The 19,844-nt window shown below is 31.3% G+C and overlaps 1 protein-coding gene across 3 annotated transcripts; it reads right to left on the bottom strand.

Annotated features, from left to right (window-relative positions):
- Nucleotides 1-1,641: 1,641 nt before the first annotated feature.
- LOC126768878 (probable E3 ubiquitin-protein ligase HERC4) lies at nt 1,642-19,451 on the bottom strand. Of its 3 annotated transcripts, XM_050487263.1 has the most exons (21): nt 19,283-19,451; nt 18,820-19,050; nt 18,526-18,697; nt 17,002-17,238; nt 16,657-16,813; nt 16,186-16,294; nt 15,263-15,394; nt 14,922-15,104; nt 12,868-12,942; nt 10,735-10,926; nt 10,396-10,575; nt 10,194-10,328; nt 9,648-9,809; nt 8,819-8,995; nt 8,170-8,436; nt 7,023-7,200; nt 6,605-6,783; nt 5,390-5,581; nt 4,690-4,832; nt 4,377-4,485; nt 1,642-3,815 (listed from the first exon to the last, which is right to left on the bottom strand). In XM_050487263.1, the coding sequence occupies exons 2-21, from the start codon at nt 18,883-18,885 to the stop codon at nt 3,663-3,665; spliced, it is 3,198 nt and encodes a 1,065-aa protein (XP_050343220.1). In that variant the 5' UTR covers nt 18,886-19,050; nt 19,283-19,451; the 3' UTR covers nt 1,642-3,662. The 3 variants fall into 3 exon arrangements, with proteins under 3 accessions (XP_050343220.1, XP_050343219.1, XP_050343221.1); XM_050487262.1 differs by having other exon boundaries at nt 18,820-19,451; XM_050487264.1 differs by lacking the exon at nt 12,868-12,942 and having other exon boundaries at nt 18,820-19,451.
- Nucleotides 19,452-19,844: the final 393 nt, after the last annotated feature.

Genomic DNA, 19,844 nt, shown 5'->3' on the forward strand with positions numbered 1-19,844 from the left:
AGGGTACAATATTTTATATATTAACAATTAATATTTCCTTACCTTATTTACAGCGTAAATAAAAAAATACATATGTATAGATAATATAGAGTAATCATATAGTTAACATGTAAATATATATAAATTGTAGCAACGACGTTATAAATTTAAGCATGATGCTTCAACAAATAATAACTTTAAATAGAAGAGTTGTAAGAAATAATTTCTCATCTGAGCCTTCGCATCTGCCTCTTCAGGCAGCTTATGATCTCACTTAGAAACTCAAATCGCTCTTGTAAATAAAAGTGGGATTTATAAAAAAAAAACAAATAATTATAAAAATATTTTATTTTTTTCAGTACACCGTATATAATGAGGTGCAATAATAAACGCTTCTAAATTAAAACAACAAAGAAAGCTGTCTAATTAAGCCTTATACAGTCAGAACTCTTTCTACAATATATACAGTTAATAACAAATATTATGTGTTAAAAATTTAACATTGTCACCGAAGTAATACAATTTATTAAATTATCACAAAAGGTAACGATTTACATAATATTTAGTCTGTAGCAAACTTTATATTAAAAATGCACACTGAGGTGCAGTTACATGACTTTATAAAGTCGTCTTCGCAAAAATACGTTTTATCAACACACTCAATGTAATTACTTCAAATTTTTAATAAAAATTATGCAATTTTGTGAAATAGTTTGACTTTTTAAAGAATAAAAATTAAAATAACTAATTGCAAACACAGATATTATCAACAATTTTAATGAAAACGCAACATATTTTTATAATATCTTAAAAAAAATACAATTCAATTTAAATTGTTTATATGATCTTTTCATATAGTTATACTTCCTATTTATGATCTTTCCTACCATGTAGTTTCTATTTAAAAAAAAAATATTTTGTAAAAATTATAAGCATGATTAAAAAAAAATATTTTGTTTACTTTTAATTATACAGCACTTGGAAGGTCTTTATTTATCGAAAAGTAACCATGGTTTATATGTATACGTTATAGTTTTTCTAAAGGAAATATAAAAAACTCAAAAACTGCTATGTTATTACAAATTTATAAGAATTTACAAAATAATATTCATTTGTTGTGAACTTTTCATTAAAAAAATTAAGGCAATTTTTAGACTAACTATATGTATTAAATATCAAAAATACTTCCACTGCAGTACACATGTTAGTAAGAATTATTAGTTTAAACCCCAAAAATACACATTGCTACAAGGCTTACAGTGTAACTTATATAAGTTTTATTAAATAAAATTGCTTAGAGAAGACATTTGGATTAATAAATAAGTCACCTCAAACTATTAATTATATCTAACATGTATCTTAACAACACTTTAAATGCAAATGATATATTTTAAAAATATACATAGTGGTTTACAATCATTATAATCTGTTTTAATCGTTATAAATAAATGTTTCATTCTACTTTTGTTGAATTATATGTAAAAAAGATACGTCACATTTTGGATCCATGGACACAAATTATCATATTTAACAATTCTTAAATATATATTCAATACTTAAGTATGTACAGAATTTTGCTCTAATTTTTCAATGCAATAGTATATACTTATATTGATTTTACAATTATTAAACTCGATTATTTAAATTATATTATAGCCAGAACGTTAATTACATTTAGCTTTAATGGAATATAGATTTTAATATAATCGTAATGAGCATAGATAAAAATCATGTAAATAGACAAATATTAAGTTTCATTTTTAAATACACCAAGAATATATTTTTATATAATTATTATTCAGTTCTTTTACTACTAAGCAGAAAATTCGATCAACTTAGTTTTATAAAATTATAATTCCTCTACCAGCTATTCAATATTAAAAATTATTATGGATTTTTTTTTATAGAATAGGAAGGCGGACGAGCATATGGGCCACCTGATGATAAGTGGTCACCAACGCAGGGGCGTGTAAGCGAGTTTCTTACAATGCCAATGTCTAGGGAGACATTGGCATTGTAAGAAATGTTAACCATCGCTTACATCACCAATGCGCCACCAGCCTTGGGAACTAAGATGTTATTTCCCTTGTGCCTGTAACTACACTGGCTCACTCACCCTTCAAACCGGATGACAACATTACCAAGTACTGCTGTTTTGCGGTAGAATATCTGATGAGTGGGTGGTACCTACCCAGAATAAAAACCAGGAATAAAAAATAAAACAAATATCTTTAAACCACTATTCTAAACAATAAAAATTTAATAACAATATTGAATTAATTTATTATACTTTATTAAGAATTCGCTTTAAAAACACATTCATTTTTTAATATGGTAACACTTATACCTTTGAACTTGCAGTTAACCGAATTGGACTAAGCCAATTTATATCATTCCAGGATTTTGATTGAAGAACTACCACCTATAAGGGACAATTAAGACTTTTCGATTAAGATTATGTTTATTAGATTTTTCGTATCTCAATTTACAAATTTCTAGGAATCGAAAGAAGAGAAATTTAAATTTCAGTTACGGTTGTTTCAAATGCTTTAAGGTGATTTCTTTTATTTTCTATATTTTGATTCAGAATAATTCACAGTACATATGTAGGAGATATTCAATGTTATTATAAGGAGGAAGTCCGAAAAAAATTCATCCTCATTAACCTTTTATTTAAGTGTCTCCAATACTCATGGTATATATAACTATCAAACAATCTATATCTATAACTATGAAATATCTGATAACCGGCAATTAGAAATAATTAATAAAATTAAAGAGAATAGATGGTCTAGTAGATAGAACATGTGAAGCTTAACCAGCGGAATTTTCATTAAGAAAATCAACATCCTGAAAATGTCCCACAGCCAAGAACTTTTCATTAGGGTCTCCACCTTTTCTCTTTTTGAGGACATATGGAGCTTCTTCCACCGGATTGCTCCAATGTGTGTTGGTGAAAACACATGTAGCAGATTTTCATGTTTAAATTTACAAGCTGATTTATTTAAATACCAAATAACTTACAAAATATATATTTCATTTGTAATAGATAGTCAATTTTTATGAAAGGTTTGCAATAGTTTTTCGCTCATTGTTATATTTATAGCATCAGTTCCAACTGTATTTATTAAAGAAGCAGGCGTATTTATAAGCAAACGTTTTAACGGTAAGATAAAATGCAATGTTTCATTCGACACACTTTATCCGTGTCTACATTTTTGATTGCTTTATTAACTTTCGTCATTTTGTGACGATAACATTTTAAATTCAATACCTCGCTATAATAATTTATGCATATTAGTGATGACATTACCTTATTTCGCCATCAACAATTTATTAATTAACGAGTTTTTAGCTAAATTACGCAATAATTTAAATTAAACACAAATCATCATCATCATCATCATCATGTCAAAGACATTTGTCATATAACATCAAAACATTAGATTTTATAAAGTAACAATCGAAATAGTTATAAGTTAAATCATAGCATATAAGGATGTTGACATCTTAATTACAGTAAAATATCAGTCTAGTTTCATGAGCACTGTCATGACAAGTTAAATTAGCCACGAAGTAATTAAATAATATGTTAAGTCAAGTATTAAAAACAAGAATTTAACTAAACGCGATGATGTGGGAAAAAAACATAGTCGGTTTAAAAACATGATAAATACAATTATTTAAACAAGCGAGAAACCCTGCGTCTGTTGAATAGCTTGCACGAGATGATACTTCAATCTCTCTTTAGTCTTATAACGAGGAAGATCTAGAAGATTAAAACACGTGTGAGCTACGGGGAAGAATCTATCATCAGCGACTGGTTGTATTTTTATCTGAAAAAATAAAATAAAACTACAATTCTTCCAATTGTTTTGTAAATTTACATAAAATTTGTATTTTATTAAACATTTTTATCATTATTTTAAACCTTAATTTGAATAAAACAAAATACCTAGTTTTAAAATGTTTTTAAATAATTAAAAATTTACTATAATGAGTGCGACGTCATAATGTTAACGTACTTTCAAGACATTATATAATTTATATAACATAATGTTCTATATATCAAAAGTAATAGTTAGCAACAAGCAGAATCATTATTGGCACTAAGTTTATACAGTATACTATTTTATGTAAAAAAAAAATTGTTTTATCTTTTAATTTACGACAGCGGAAATGTAAATTTTGTAAATTCAAATAATATACTCCTACAATGATTTGAAGAAACGGTTAACAAAAATGAAGTCTAAAACCGATTTGTCAGGGCTTTCCGCGTATTTAATAACCATGCCATTTCTTCATAAAAAATCGAGAAAAAGTAACCTAGTTAGAAAAACATCTAACTGATTAAGCTTATATTATAGTATAGTAATATAAAAATAAAAACGTCTAACCTTTATGTCTCTCATTCCTTGTATAGGAACGCGGTCACTACCCGTAAGGAACAGTAGGAACTTTTTCTTGTCCTCAATTGACAGTTCGTGAAATACTTCCCAGAACCACCTGTACCAAAACCACCTTAGACTTATAGTTTCAAGGTTTTTGCATAAGACAATAAATAATAACTGTATTTTTTTGTAAGATTAAGAGTATTTTTTTAAATATTACCATTTCTCTCTATATTAATCCGATATAACTAGAACTGTAAGATAATAGAACAAATAATTGACAGGGATTAATTATAATACAATATCAACCATACATTACCTGACTTGTTGGTCGGTCGCCGAATACCCATTTTCGTATTCACAATTGCTTTCAAATAATTCCCAGTTGTACTCTTCATTACCTATTACAACCGACATGAGCTCATGCGATCTAAATAATTTGATTATTCGACCACCGCATACCTATTAACAATAATTAATTAATTAATTAATATAATAATAAGTTGGTAGAGCTTTATGCAAGCTCGTCTGGGTAGGTACCACCCACTCATCAGATATTCTACCGCAAAACTTACTCGTTGGTATTGTTGTGTTTCGGTTTGAAGGGTGAGTGAGCTAGTATAATTATAAGCACAAGGGACAACATCAAGGTAGGTGGCGCATTGGCGATGTAAGCGATGGTTTAAATTTTTAACAATGCCAATGATTATGGACGGTGGTGACCACTTACCATCAGGTGGCTCATATGATCGTCCGCCTACCTATTCATTTAAAAAAAAAAAACTTTGGTTTGGTCGTTACTGGGCATTTCTTGTCATAGAAAGCAAAAAGTCACTTATGTTAGCTTAACCATGGGGTCCCGGATCCACAAAATTTGGCCGTACAAGTTAAGCACTAGATCAAAAATGCAGATCTAGATTGTACTATATATAATTGACGATAACGAATATTTATATTCCTTTCAACAATATGAATTTTTGCTGGGACATAAAATTAAAATTTGATTTAAATATAAATACCTTTTGAAATCCTTGATTGAATGCTTTAAATTGTTTTTCCACTGATTTGTTGAGAAGGAAATCGACATACAGATCGACATATTCCGACTTGTTTTCATGCGTTACGGGCAAATTTTCACCGTTCTCCTTTAAAGGATGTACTTGAATTTGCTCGAACACCTCTGTGTTGACGGCGAAACATAAGCTGAATACCTGTAAATTTATATTTTTTATTAACGATATTGTAAAATATTTAAACAATATCTATTTAAATTAACAACTAATAAAATAACTGACAATAAAATAATTAAATATATTGTTTGTTAACTTATTTTCTATGTGAATAATCGTTTATATATTCTTGTACAAAATATATTTTGTTAAGCGCGTATGGTTTTAACATTCCGTCAATGATAATAAAAATATTTATATCTTAACTGAAATCTACGAAACATACTTGCGTGTAGGTATCGGTATAAACATATCCAGACTACTAGAGTAGTTGTCCATTACCGGCACTTGCAGTATAATTATTAAAAAAATATCCGTATTAAGATAGTGGACAAATACATATATGTAAATGCTTTGGACATCATTTATCTTTTGGCAGTGACAGGCAAAAAAAGATTTTTTTCATAATGCATCACTAGACTACTTAAGATTATGCCTATCGAGCGAAATTGATAAGAAATGGCGATTGCATTATTATGATAGTTACGCATTAAATTTTCAACAAATAGTTTTAACGTAAGAGCGTATAGAATTTATTTAATCTAGTCATATGATTCGACAATAAACAGGTAAAACTCAAAGTGGTGCTTAACATTAGATTAAAGCAATCATATGATAACCTTCTCCTCAAAAAGGGAGAGGAGGCCTTAGCTCAGCAGTGGGACATTTACAGGCTGTTACTTACTTACTTACTTAATCATATTATTGTTAGTTACGCTGTAATGATATCACTACACTGCACTACACTATTATAAAAAAAGTCTCGTCGCATCTGTATGTCTGGCGATAGGCGATAAACTTAAAAAGTACCGAAAGGATTTTCTTACGATTTCATCAATGGACGATTCATTAAAAGATTTAAGTGTATCATTCATTAATAGTTTGTGTAAATTGGCTAAAATATGATACTCATTCAACTATATTGGAAAAATTTATGAAAAATAAATCAATAATCTTGTATTACGATATAAACTTTGTTAAGGTGGATTATTATAAACGACTTACTTCCTCGACATCGTCCTCTTCATAGTCCAACAAGTGCTTCAGACTGTGGGCCAACGTGGGATACAAGTCGGACAGGTCGTCCAGCATCACTGACTCGCCCAGTATCTTCTTGTACAGCACCAGAGGGAACGGCACGTAGATAATGATCGAGTTGTATATAGCAAGGCCGTATATCGCACCTACATGCCATAATTTGTTTTTAGAATGGATTTATAAGCTATTTGTGTAGGTTTATTAATTAATCTACACTAGAGTAGTGTGATGTAATAACTTAACTATAAACCTTCCTAAGTTTTGTTGTTTGAGAGAGGCTTTTGCCCAGCAGTGGAACATTTACGACCTGTTACTTCACTACTTCTACTTCATTATATAACCATCACCTTAATTATATATAAAATTTATTAGTAAAGAAAGCTACCTATCAAATAGTACATGACTTCTTCTTCGAAAGGGTTATTCGAAAACCAAATCATGTTCGTCTCCTCCGATTGCTTGAACATGCCGTAGACAGGATCGAAAATTTCCTTCAGGAGCAACATGAAAAACTCTTTCTTCACGCCGCCCGCGTCTTCTGCTTCTTCACCAACAAATTCTACCTGCAATAAATACTTTGACGTTATAGTACAAGTCAAGTTACGTTATCTTATCAAATAGATAATTGACATATTTTTGCTCGCGACTGGTTGGCAGAGTTCACGTCATGAGAATTGTTATATCCAAATAACAATTTAAATTGTTTAGGTCGTTTTCGAATAATCCAAACAGATATAGATTTGTAACATTTACAAACAATAATATAAAATATTACATGTTGATGATTCAGCTTAGCTGTAAATATTTATTTTTCTACATCTAATGAGTGCAAACTTAAAAAAAAATTAAATAGATTAAAATGCTATAATATTCTTTATATTTATAATGATATATAAGAACTATATGTTCGCCTTAGTGCATAAACATTACTAGAGATACCCAATTGCAAGAAATTTGTAAAGAAAATATATCACTTAAAAGTATATGTAAATCTACTGGTGGTAGAGCTTTGTGCAAGCCCGTCTGGGTAGGCACCACTCACTCATCCTTCATTGTGTTCCGGTTTGAAGGGTGATTGAGCCAGTGTAATTACAGGCACAAGGGACATAACATCTTAGTTCCTAAGGTTGGTGGTGCATTGGCGATGTAAACGATGGTTAAGATTTCTTACAATGCCAATGTCTTTGGGCGTTGGTGACCACTTACCATCAGATGGCCCATACGCTCGTCCGCCTTCCTATTCTATAAAAAAAATGCTCGATAGTAAAATTAAACAGTGAAGTTTGGTCCAAACGTTTACGTTTTATAAAACTTCACCTAAAGGTACTTAGAAATATATATTAGAGCGTTTTTAGCGAGCGATACGAAATTGTATTTATTATTGTGCTAAATACTATAATAAATAATGACATTCGTAAAATACATTTTAATCCAAAAAATCAAGTGTCTTACAATTAACGCTATTTGTAATAATCAGTCACTACTTTAATATATAATATGTAAAACATTTTTGTTTTTAAAGTGTAACTTACTCTTAGCGGCTTTTTCAATTGCGACGTGTCATGATTACTAATCTGCAGCATTGTGTCTCTCACTATGTGGTTCCTCGACACGGTCAGTATAAGGAACTGGTCTCTGTGATATTCATACGAGGGGTCCATGATGAGCCGTGTGAACATTTGTGTAGCGGCTCGGTTGACAGCCATTTGCATTTGAAGCTGTTGATCTATCTTCAACAGCAGCGACTTACATGGAACGTCGAATAAGAACGCGTAGTTACATAGATGAGGCTGAACTGACTGTGAATAAAAGAATACATACTTAAACATGAACTTTTATTTTTTTATATATAAATTTAACATATGCATTTAATCTCATTCTGTCATATCATCTTTGTGCAAACTCATTTATCATGTCTACCAATGTATACTCAATGTATGTATACTCAAGACAATACGAATATAAGAAAACAGTAAAAGAAAGAATTAAAGTATGAGAGTAGTTATCATTTATACGTCTTACAGTGCTAATGTCCACAGGAGGACAAATTTAATTAAGAAAAATCTTAATTATAATTAATATTATAAAACCTTTGCTTAAAACTTTGAATTGCTTGTGCTGATTTTATTCATATGTAATACAATACACCAGATACATTACTAAAGATAGTTGATAACTTACGTCTTGATCTGTAAGCCAACTTATATAATCCCAAGCAATATCGACATGGCTTGATAGATCTTCTATGTAAAAACATTCTGCAGCTATTTTGGGATTCTTCGGATTTGTAAAGTTTATTTTATTAAGTGTTGTCAATGTATTTAAAATTTGGACTACACTTCTAGAGAAGTTCATTTTCTGTAATTAAAAATAAATATAAATTACATTATATTCATGTTATTATTAAACCAGTTATATAAAGTTCTATAAAGATGCTTAATTGAGCTATTTCAGTAAGAAGAAAACGAGTCATATGGTCTGCAGTGTATTTAGTTTTATTTAAATACTTTCACTATAAATATTTATAGAAAAATACTACTACTATCAGGCACTACTGCTTTCACTATTTAGTTCATATAACTAGCTAATGTTCGACGTATATTTATTCAAGTTCAATCAAGGATAGTTTTAAAACGTGTATGTGATTAAAGTCCTGTGTGATTTAAATTGTTTAAAATCCGGTTCGGTGACCTTGATCAAACCGATGATTCTGCCTTATCAAATTGATCGGTCGAGAACGTTTTTTACGTGTTCCTAACACGTTGTAGAAAACGCTATTCCTATCAGCTATACACAGTTAATATATTAATAATAGGTAGCTATTGATTATATACAATATTTGTACTTTATATGACGTATATTTCAAAATTACAGCATTATTTACTGGACTGACAATGTTACTTACACTCACTCGATGCGTTAAGATAAGTGCGCGTAACTTAGTTTATGATCGAAGAGTATTTGATTCATATTTCACACAATACAAAGATTTAGTGTAAAAAGGTTTTACTTTATTCGCTCGTACGCTGGGTTGCATCATCTCGTACACGAACACGCTTTTGAATATATCGACGAGCATCTCGAAGTACTCTGCCGACTGCGCCTCCCACCACAACTGCACGATGCGCTGCGGCGGCGCCGACAGCTTGTTGTAGGCCTCCGCGAAGGGACCCTGCGGGAGGACCGTTACTTCTCAGATCATATTCGATGTTTATTTTAATACATATTTAATTCCTGTCGTTTTTACAGAAACTGTTTACATGTTAAATTTACATGTTAAATTGAACGGAAACTCTTCGTGGTGGTTTACTATGATCTGAGCGATGGTCACTTTTCCTTTATATTTTTCGATGTATATAAATACAATAATAAAAAATATAATAAAACTATAATATCATAAAAAATATATTTTAGATTGATCAAAATTGAGATGTATTCCATGAATAAATATTATCTCCTAATTACATTAGTACAGATTAAAAATAGGTAACGTTTTCGTTTTACCATGTTTAATACAATAATAACTAACAAAATTAGCCGTATTGTTATTAAGTACCTGTAATTCCGGATGACGACGTGGATTTCTCATTTCGTGATACAGCGGTAGAATCAAGAAAACTCTTAATGCTTCAGCATCAGGTGGAGAGACCTTTACTTTTTTTATGATATATTCGGTCAAGTAACTGAATATCTGTTTAAGAAACATAATTGTTAGATTCGATTCAACAATTTATTTATTCTATTGTAAGCAAACTTACAAGTTCCTGTATTGTTTTGTTTTCAAATCGACTAATTAAAGTAAAAGCTTCTTCTGCTTTCTTCAAATTGACTCCCGGGACCTTCGTATTGCAACCAAAATGGGCGTTATCATCCATTAGAAATGAAGCATTCATACAAGCCAGCGATCCAAACACCGTCTCCAAATAAGCCATTAAATCCTAAAAATTTTTTTTTTTATATTATTATTAATGCTTCTAATTATTATTGACAGAAAGACAAATTAAAATTTTGCAAAGGGATGTAATAATTTTTCTCATAAGCTGTCTAACCTTAAAAAAAAATCCAATAATTATTTATTAACACATAATCATACGAACCTGACTCACGACGTCGTTGTCTTTAACGGTGTTACAAGCTGTGAGTTTAGCAAAGTTAAGGGTCAATATCTGCCTCGTAGGATCGGGGATCCTAAAATCGACCGTCTCGTTCTTGTCGCTGCTAACCGTCAAGAAGCTGTGGTCTCCGCCCGCGAACACTTTTACGGGGCCATTAAATCCATCCTTTGAGAACTGAAAACATTAGTATTGATTGATTATTGAAGATCATATAGGTTATTATAATAAAGAGAAAAACAATGCTATCGGATTCATAAAAATATATCGTTTACGGCACTTATTTCTTCGTTCATAATTCATTGAATGGCTATTAAAGCTTGCTTTTAAAGATCAGCAATTTTATTAATTAATAAAAATAAATAAAAACAATATATATTAATCAAAACCATTTCTTAGTCCTTATATTTTAATTCATGACTGCTGAAACCATTTATTAGCAAATTAAGTATGTTCTTATACAATGCATATTTTAATATACTCTTTATAAACGTCACATGCTTCAATTTAATTATAATTACAGCTAATATATACTTAGATATTAAGTTATTCATCATCTAGAACATGTGTGTTTTTGTTCCGTTCATCTCTATCTGACCCTACACAGAGTTCAACCATTTTTTCTTCGGTATTCCTTTTGTCTTATTCATATTTTTCTTTAACTAACTTTTTACAATATAACATCCATTCCTTCGCATATATGACCAAAGCATGATATCGGTTTTATGTTACTAGAGCTGCGTTCAAACTTCCTCATACATATACATTTTATACTTCTATCTCGTCACTACAAACATTTATTTTAACATTCTTATATTATTTAAATGTGTTTGTTTTACATCCCTCGTCATCGTCACCCGACACCGTTCACGGTGTCTAACGCCGCCTAATTGTGCCGTTCAGTTACATATTTGCGTTTGTATTATTGTAATTTTCAGTGACTAAATTCAGAATTAACCAGTTTGCGCTAGCGACAACGTGCCTCTAAATTTCTAAGTTCTATTTTGTTTTTTAAGTAATTTATTATTATCTGATATTAAAATAGTTCATTGTTCAAGATTCAAGACATTTTCAGATTACTCGTAATATAAATTGTTAGATGTCGCTATTCAACAATAGGTGGCGGCGTTACTTCAAATTTATATTGCTCTTATATTTGCATCACACTATGTTAATATGTACTCATAACTTGTAATTCGAAAGAGTTCAATGGAGTTGTACAATTTAAGATACAGTGATTTTTATTTAAATTGGTGTGTATCTAGTAGTACATGAGATTAAACATTAATTAAAAATGGCTCCGGTGTATAAACGTGTTCGATGTTAGCCTTTGATTTCCCAAAGTAAAGGAGATTTGAATAATTTGCACTTCTATTTCAAAAATGAGAGCAATTGGAACCTTGCTAAAGATAAGAAGATATAAAGTATAAGATAGACGAAATAACACAACAGCGCGGGCATATTGTGCTCCGTTTACCGCCATACCAACCTGAATTTAATCCTATAGTATAATTTATATAGGCGATAGTGAAAATTTACATCGCAAAAATGTCACATTGACTATGAATGCTATAATGACATTATCTGAGGAAATAAAAGCGTCAAAGTTCTGACGTCATCTTAATCGGTCATTGGTAGTCTGACAGTTATTATAAATAGATACGCCGTTGGGTGCTTTAAATAAAGCGCTTTGGAACCGTTATTATTTTACTTCTATCACCGTTTCTAGGAGTAGCCTCTAGCGAGAAGAAATAGAAAAAAACTCGCGCAGTTGCAGATTTACAATGTGGTTCGCATTCAGAATTATTATTCCTGATCAGTCCTGCGTTGGAACCTTGAATCCAAGCATCTTTATCCAAAAAGTATTATTTTAATGCGAATAAGATTTATTTATTAATTGTTATTTAATAATAAATAAACATCACCAACACTTTCTATAAGCTGATCTGTTTTCCGAGACATCACTTTCCACTCTCAACCGTCAATCTCCTTATCGATTACTTTTTCACAAGCTTTCATACTATGCGACATGAGTAATATTATGATCAGTTACAAATTCAGTATAAAATAAACAAAATATTTATTCATAATAGATGTCTAGTAAGGGGATAACTCAACATTAGGTTTGGATGGGCCGGCACCAGGGTGTTTACGGAATGGCGTGAAACTCTCCACCTTGGATTTCTTCCTTGGCTAAGAAAATAATCCACTATTAATAAGCCTTTTGTAAATGATCTACTAAAATACTTAAAAATATTTTACATATATATATATTTCAATAGATGCAAAACAGCATCCAGACAAAATATTTAAATCAAAATAAAACAGTGATCCATCCATGTGCAATTTGAATATTGTACTAATTACAACAAATTTCAAAAGGATAGTTGAAAAGAAAGCTTGATGTATCAGGCAAATTTTTCGACTTATTAAAACATAACAACAGTTAAAACAGTTAATACAATACAATTACCTGCTATACTTTTATCCAAACTAATTTAATTATTGTGCTGATAGTAAATGTATATTATAAACTTCAACAGTACTGTATCGATTTCCTGCTATATGCTTTAATCTTGCTCATAAAATAATCATATATTTCAAAGACAGAAAATGGAGTTGGCTGTTTCAAATCTCAGTCTCTTCATTGGACATAAGTTAACTGATTATTTGTTTTATGAATTAAAGAAAAATCTTACTTGTATTACGTAATATTTCCCTTGAATATATAACCAATGGATTAAACATTGTAAAAATATATATTTTTTATCGAGTTCAACCAATTGATAAAATGTGATTTATATCATATATGTATGCGATGTTTTCTTCTACTTATTGAAATATACTTTAACAGTTTTAATGAAAACAAAATAAATTAAAAAGAGCAAGATATAAAAACATATACGTCATTATACAGACAATACTTCAAAATGCACATTGCTTTTCAGCCATTCCTTCTTTTTGTTAAAATAATTTACTGTTAATTCAATAATTTCAATATTTTTTATGTAGTGTTAAAATGTAACTACTATATGGAATGATTCAAAATAAAGCACAAATAAATTGTGTCATAAAAAATAATGTACAATTTTCGTAAAATTACTTAGGCCGCGGCCTCGAGGATAGCAGAAAGCGCATGTTTTATAATTTCATTATCATAATGCCGGCCTGGGCGACAACGGGAGTGTCCAAGGTTCGACACATGAATCTCGTATGGCGCGCAATAGTCTTCTTTACTCGTACTTTATCAAACAACTTGCACCGTAATATGATCAGAAAAATACTTTTCCGTTGATGAAATTGGTGTGATTCCAAAACCGATGGAATCCGCTGATTCAACATCGTGCTTCAAATCTGGCCCAGGTGGCCAGACAAATTGCATTCGACAATTATTGTCAAAGCGATTATATTCTACAATACTTCAATGACTTGACCCGCCACCGCCCCACTGCAGTCGTCGAACCCGTGGCCTTATAGGTGTTATATTATATATTACTACAAATTGATTAACCAATTGCAATTTTATGTTACATTTTTAATCAAATATATTTATCTTCTCTTCTGTATTTTTATACGATTTGATTGTGATGAAGAAATTGTAATTGGCTTATCGATTCCAAATTTTCTTGCAAAATCTACATTCTGTATTAAAGAGACATATCCGAGTGACAAATGTTAGTTTATGAGCGGGATTAGTATAATAATATGCGGAATTTTATATTTGTGGTTTTTAATTATTGATCCTGCATAATCATGTAGTAATAAAGACAATATATATATAAAAAAGTGAAATGAATTAAAAATTGTATCATACTAACGAGCCACCGCAATTCAGCAATAGCACATTAAAAACGGCATTCCGCTAATGTAACCGAATGTACATAATGAGTACACATGTGAAAACTTTCTAATCCCTCACTCTTAAAATCCGATGGATACATTCAAACAAAGCGGAGAGAGATCGGGCGCAAGTCTAATGGCTTCACGTGTTGTACGGGGAACGGGGTGTAACACTGCATAACAACGAATCGCTACTGCGATTTATTAGAGAAAAAATAATTGTACTGGCCTGACCGAGGCTCTGGGACCTCGGGATCGGGAGCCGAATAGCCAAGCCGATCAACGAGGCCGTTTACTGCCGGCGCCGCCCCGTGGAGTAAGTGCACAATTACCGGCTCGCCGTCGCGCGGTGCGAAGGGCACGGGCGTGGGCACGAGCGCGACGGGCGCGTGCGGACAGCCCAGCTGGCCGCGCGCGCCGTGCCCGCACGCCAGCACGCGCTCGCCCACGCGGCACAGCACGTGGCGCCGCCCGCACGCCACCTGCGTCACCGTGCTGCCCATCAGCTCCATCACCTGAGACCGGATATGTTGGATTACGTCGCCTCGTGTGTCCGCAGACTAGAATTGACCCCAGTCATTCGCTTTCCATTAAATCAATATATATATATATATGTGTTAAAAACTAATAAACGTAACTTAAATTTAAATTCTCCAAAAAATAAAAAGGGTACCTTTTTTGGCACTAGTTCATCTTTTGTGGTTCCATGGCCTGTCTGTCCATATTCTCCAGTTCCACATGAAAACACACCTCCATCGAGAGTAAGAAATGTAGTAAATTCTTCACCACATGATATGTGACAAACCTGTATTAAATTGTAAAATATATATACAAATCAAGTATAAGTTAGTATGTTACTAATCTAATTAGTAAACCGATATGGTCCAGCGGTTAGAACGCATGAATCTTAACCGATGATCGTGGGTTCAAGCCCGGGCAAGCACCACTGAATTTTCTAATTTGTGTTTATAATTCATCTCATGCTTGACGGTAAAGGAAACCATCGTGAAGAAACCTGCATTTTTTTTTTTTTTTATATTCGCCGGGAGAGCAAATGACTCTACTCCACCTGATGGTAAGTGGTAGTAGAGTCCAAACGCGACGACGGCCAGTACAGACGGGAAAAACGTTCTGCACTAGCCGCCTTCGCCTTGCCGGCCCGCAAGATGCCTCTTCACGCCTCGTTTGAAGGAACCCGGGTTGTAAGAGGAGGGGAACACGTGAGCTGGTAAGGAATTCCATTTTTTGGAAGTGCGACAAAGAAAGGAGTTGCCAAATTTCTTTGTTCGCGATGGAATTGATGTCACAGTTAGGCGGTGACATCGAGAACCAGCTCGCGTGGACTTAAGAAGGATGTGTCTAATTTCATTAAAATTATGCCACATGTGTATTCTACTAATCCGCATTGGAGCAGCGTGGTGGAATAAGCTCCAAACCTTCTACTCAAAAGGGAGAGGAGGCCTTAGCCCAGCAGTGGGACATTAACAGGCTGTTACTGTACTGTAACCTAATTAGTTCGGCCATTAGTTGTCTATTAAAATAAACAAATATCTCTATCCATCATCAAATTAAATTTCCATTATTAATTAAACATACCTTGACATTTCTTAAAGTTTTCAAATGTGTTGGATAACATCTGTTTTCTCTATCCTGCAATCCTAACTGCCCATACATGTTCTTGCCCCACCCAAATACAGCACCTGAGCTAAGGATTTTCAAAATAAGACATATTCATTATTTTTTTACCACTAATTCATAGCCCATTACTAATATTTTAAAGGCAGAAGTGAGTTTGTATATTTATTACGCTTTGACATCTTAACTCGATCATCATAAAGTTTTGCATACATATTGTCAGGTGTACAGAAAAGGATATAGAGTGCCTAACAGCCACCCCATTCCGCACATGCGAGCGAATCGCGGGCCGTAACTAGTACTTTTTAACTTACTTTTTAATGCAGCACTCAACACTCAACACTTGTCCTAATATAAATTGAATACAAAACTACATTAATAATTGTAATGTATTTAATAAGCATGCTAAAACTATAAAATGTACAGACTCACTGTGATAAGGCAAAAGTGTGGTTACCACCACAAGCAATCATCGCTATAGGTATGCCAAGTAGTGAACTAATTTGTTGTGGTGTGGTTTCCTTGTTTGATTTGGTGCCTAAGCCACACTGGCCATATGTGTTTGCTCCCCAGGCATAGAGTTCACCATCTAAATCAATAAAATTTTGCATATTAAGAACAATCATAGTTTGCATTATAAACATTATTTTACCATATCAAAATCACTGATAAATATTTAGTTGTGCATATCGACCAGTTATAACAGTTAACAGTAAATATATATTGCATATTTTTTTATTAAAAAATACTACCATATAGATCAAATTTTATACTTACTATTTGTTAAAGCAATCGAATGATAAAATCCACAAGCAATTTGGATAACATTTTTTGTTGCAAGGAACTTAATTATCTTAGGTTGATCTTGAGTATAAGTCCCAGGGTTGCTACCGAGCTGCCCCATATTATCGGAGCCCCAACTAAACACTTGACCCCATTCATCCAATGCCATTGAATGTTGTGAACCACAAGCTATGGCTGATATTGTACTTGATTTTAAAATTATTTCGATGTCTGAAATATTTATTTTTATAAATCAATATAAGTTATTAAATTATTTGTACATAAAGATATCATTATTATTTTTTAATTATTACATAGGTAGGAATATATCAGACAATAGATGGTCATAAATGATGTATAACAAATAATATGATTTTCAATTTATAATAAATTTGAGTAAATGTTTTATTTCTATTTCATGGTATGATATTATATATATTAAGCATTTATTACTGATTTTATCTACTCACATAAGATAAATGTATACATACTATGCAGACATGTGACTTATTTGAAATACTTGTATTTAAAATGCAAAATACCTATTTTCTATTTTGCATTTAAATACATTTTTAAAAAAAGCATTTAGTATTTTATTATAATACTTTTTGAGATGTATTATTTATTTAAAAAATGCAAAATACTTTACTGTTAAGTTTTGCCAATATACCAGTTTAATTTCATATAAAGTTAGCTTAAGGTGTTTGTATTAGTCACAAGAGGCGCTGTGCAAGCCAGCTCAGTGAGCTCAGAATAATAACTCATGAATACTTGAAAACTGGACCTAAGTCAGGCCAATCATCAGAAAAACAAATGAGTTCTACATGTTTCAAGATTCAGATTCCTCAGCAACCAATGAGCGTAGTAGTGCAATATACCACCATTGAAGCTTCAATACTTAAAAGATGAGGGCAAAAGTCTGGCATTACTAAAGTGTTACCCGACAATAAAAAAGATGTTTTTAAAATACAACACATGTTTACTAAGCTAAGTATCAGTAGAAAGACTTTTTTCATATGGTGGTATGATAATGCAACCACACAGGAGAAAGATGAATGAGTGTTTTTTGGAACAACTTGCACTATTAAAATCATTAATAATAAAATAAATGCAAAATCATTAATAAATAAAGAAAATTGAATTCAATAAAAAGAATTTTTAAAGTATCTATTCTGCTTTTAGTATTTAAAATACAATATATGAAATAGTAAATAAAAAAAGTATTTGCATTTTGTATTTAAATACTTTTCCCAAACCATTTTGTACATCTCTGCTACTAAGGTAATTGTTGTGCAATAGCATATTGTCTATAATCTAAATTTGTTTTTAGTACCTTATTGATAAAAACATTTGAATTTAAGAAAAATTGTATTAAATTATTAAAGTTTAATTTTTAATTACTAAATATACATTTAATTATAATTTGATATAGATCATATATTAATATATAACCAGATAATATCATGTTTATATTTAAAATGTATCTGAGATAAGATAACTATACAAGATGAAGCATACCTGGTGGTTTGTCTTTGTTGTGTTCAATATGCCTACCAAGTTGTCCTAGCTCGTTACTGCCACAAGAATATAGATGCCCCAGTTTTGTTAAGTAAAGAGTATGGAAGTCCCCAGCTGCTACACTTTTTATATGTTTACTCTCTTTCCATTTAGAAAGTGTTGGCTTAATGACCTGTTTGTAATTTTGAAATATTTATCTATTTATATACATTGATATGATTAACAAGCAAATATTTAAAACAATATTTTAGTTTTCATTTATGTATTTTTAAAATAAATAATGAAAATTCTTACCATGCCCATGCTGTCAGAATCCTCAATGATGAGTTCATGATGAGTTGCATTACCCCAACAAAACATTTTCTTCCAGATTTCTATTTATTCAATAAATAAGTAGCTAATATGCTTATTTGTCAAATTAAGATTTAGATACCCATAAGTAATGAGTTGAACAAGTTACAACAATGTACCAGTTTACGAATACGAGAAAATTGTTTTCATTTAGTTTTTAGCATTATGCTCTGGCTGAAAGTTGAATAGCACGCATGTTACCTGTATGTATATTTTTTTATTTCCCCGGGTAAACGTTTTTCAATACAATAGCGTACTAAGCAATTTACATGATTTTATAAGTATAGTATGAAGTGATAATCTTGGGATTTTATTCACGCATGTATATTCTAGAAAAACTAGGTTTCGATGATTTATTAATTTTGTTAAAAGGTACTCTTTTTATTTAAACTCTCCTTAGTCTAACCTGGTAAATATTCAAGGCAACGCGAAAAACAAGTAAGATCACCCCTGAGCAGACTTTCTAAACTATAAATTTTCTACGACATTGTTCCTAAATAAAATTAATTTAAACTGATTTGGTAAATCCAGAACAATCTTCGTTTTTACTTTTTAGCCACAGTATATATAATTATTCCGAGAGTACCGTAAATTAACATGTCAAGTGTCATTTTTCATAGTTGCCATTTGTGATTTCCTTATTGACAATCAATAAGTCGCAGGACCCGAAGATTATTCGATGTTTTATGTTGAAATAACTTAAGACTTTTTTGCACTAAAAGTAAAAATATCATGAGATGAGAAAAAAAAATGAAATTGTGTAAACCATAAATGACCTCAATCACTTTTGAGTCATAATACGTCTAGTATACTAAATTTTCAAAGATTTTGTGATTGCCATTTGCATTATATATTACTGTCATGATATTTTGAGCTAGTTTAATGGTCTTCCTAATCATTTAAATATTGTATGAGTTAATTTGCTATCTTTACTAATAATAATAGATGTAGGTTTAATAAGTTATGAT

This window comes from Nymphalis io, chromosome 6, assembly GCF_905147045.1.
Source record: "Nymphalis io chromosome 6, ilAglIoxx1.1, whole genome shotgun sequence".
Lineage (NCBI taxonomy): Eukaryota > Metazoa > Arthropoda > Insecta > Lepidoptera > Nymphalidae > Nymphalis > Nymphalis io.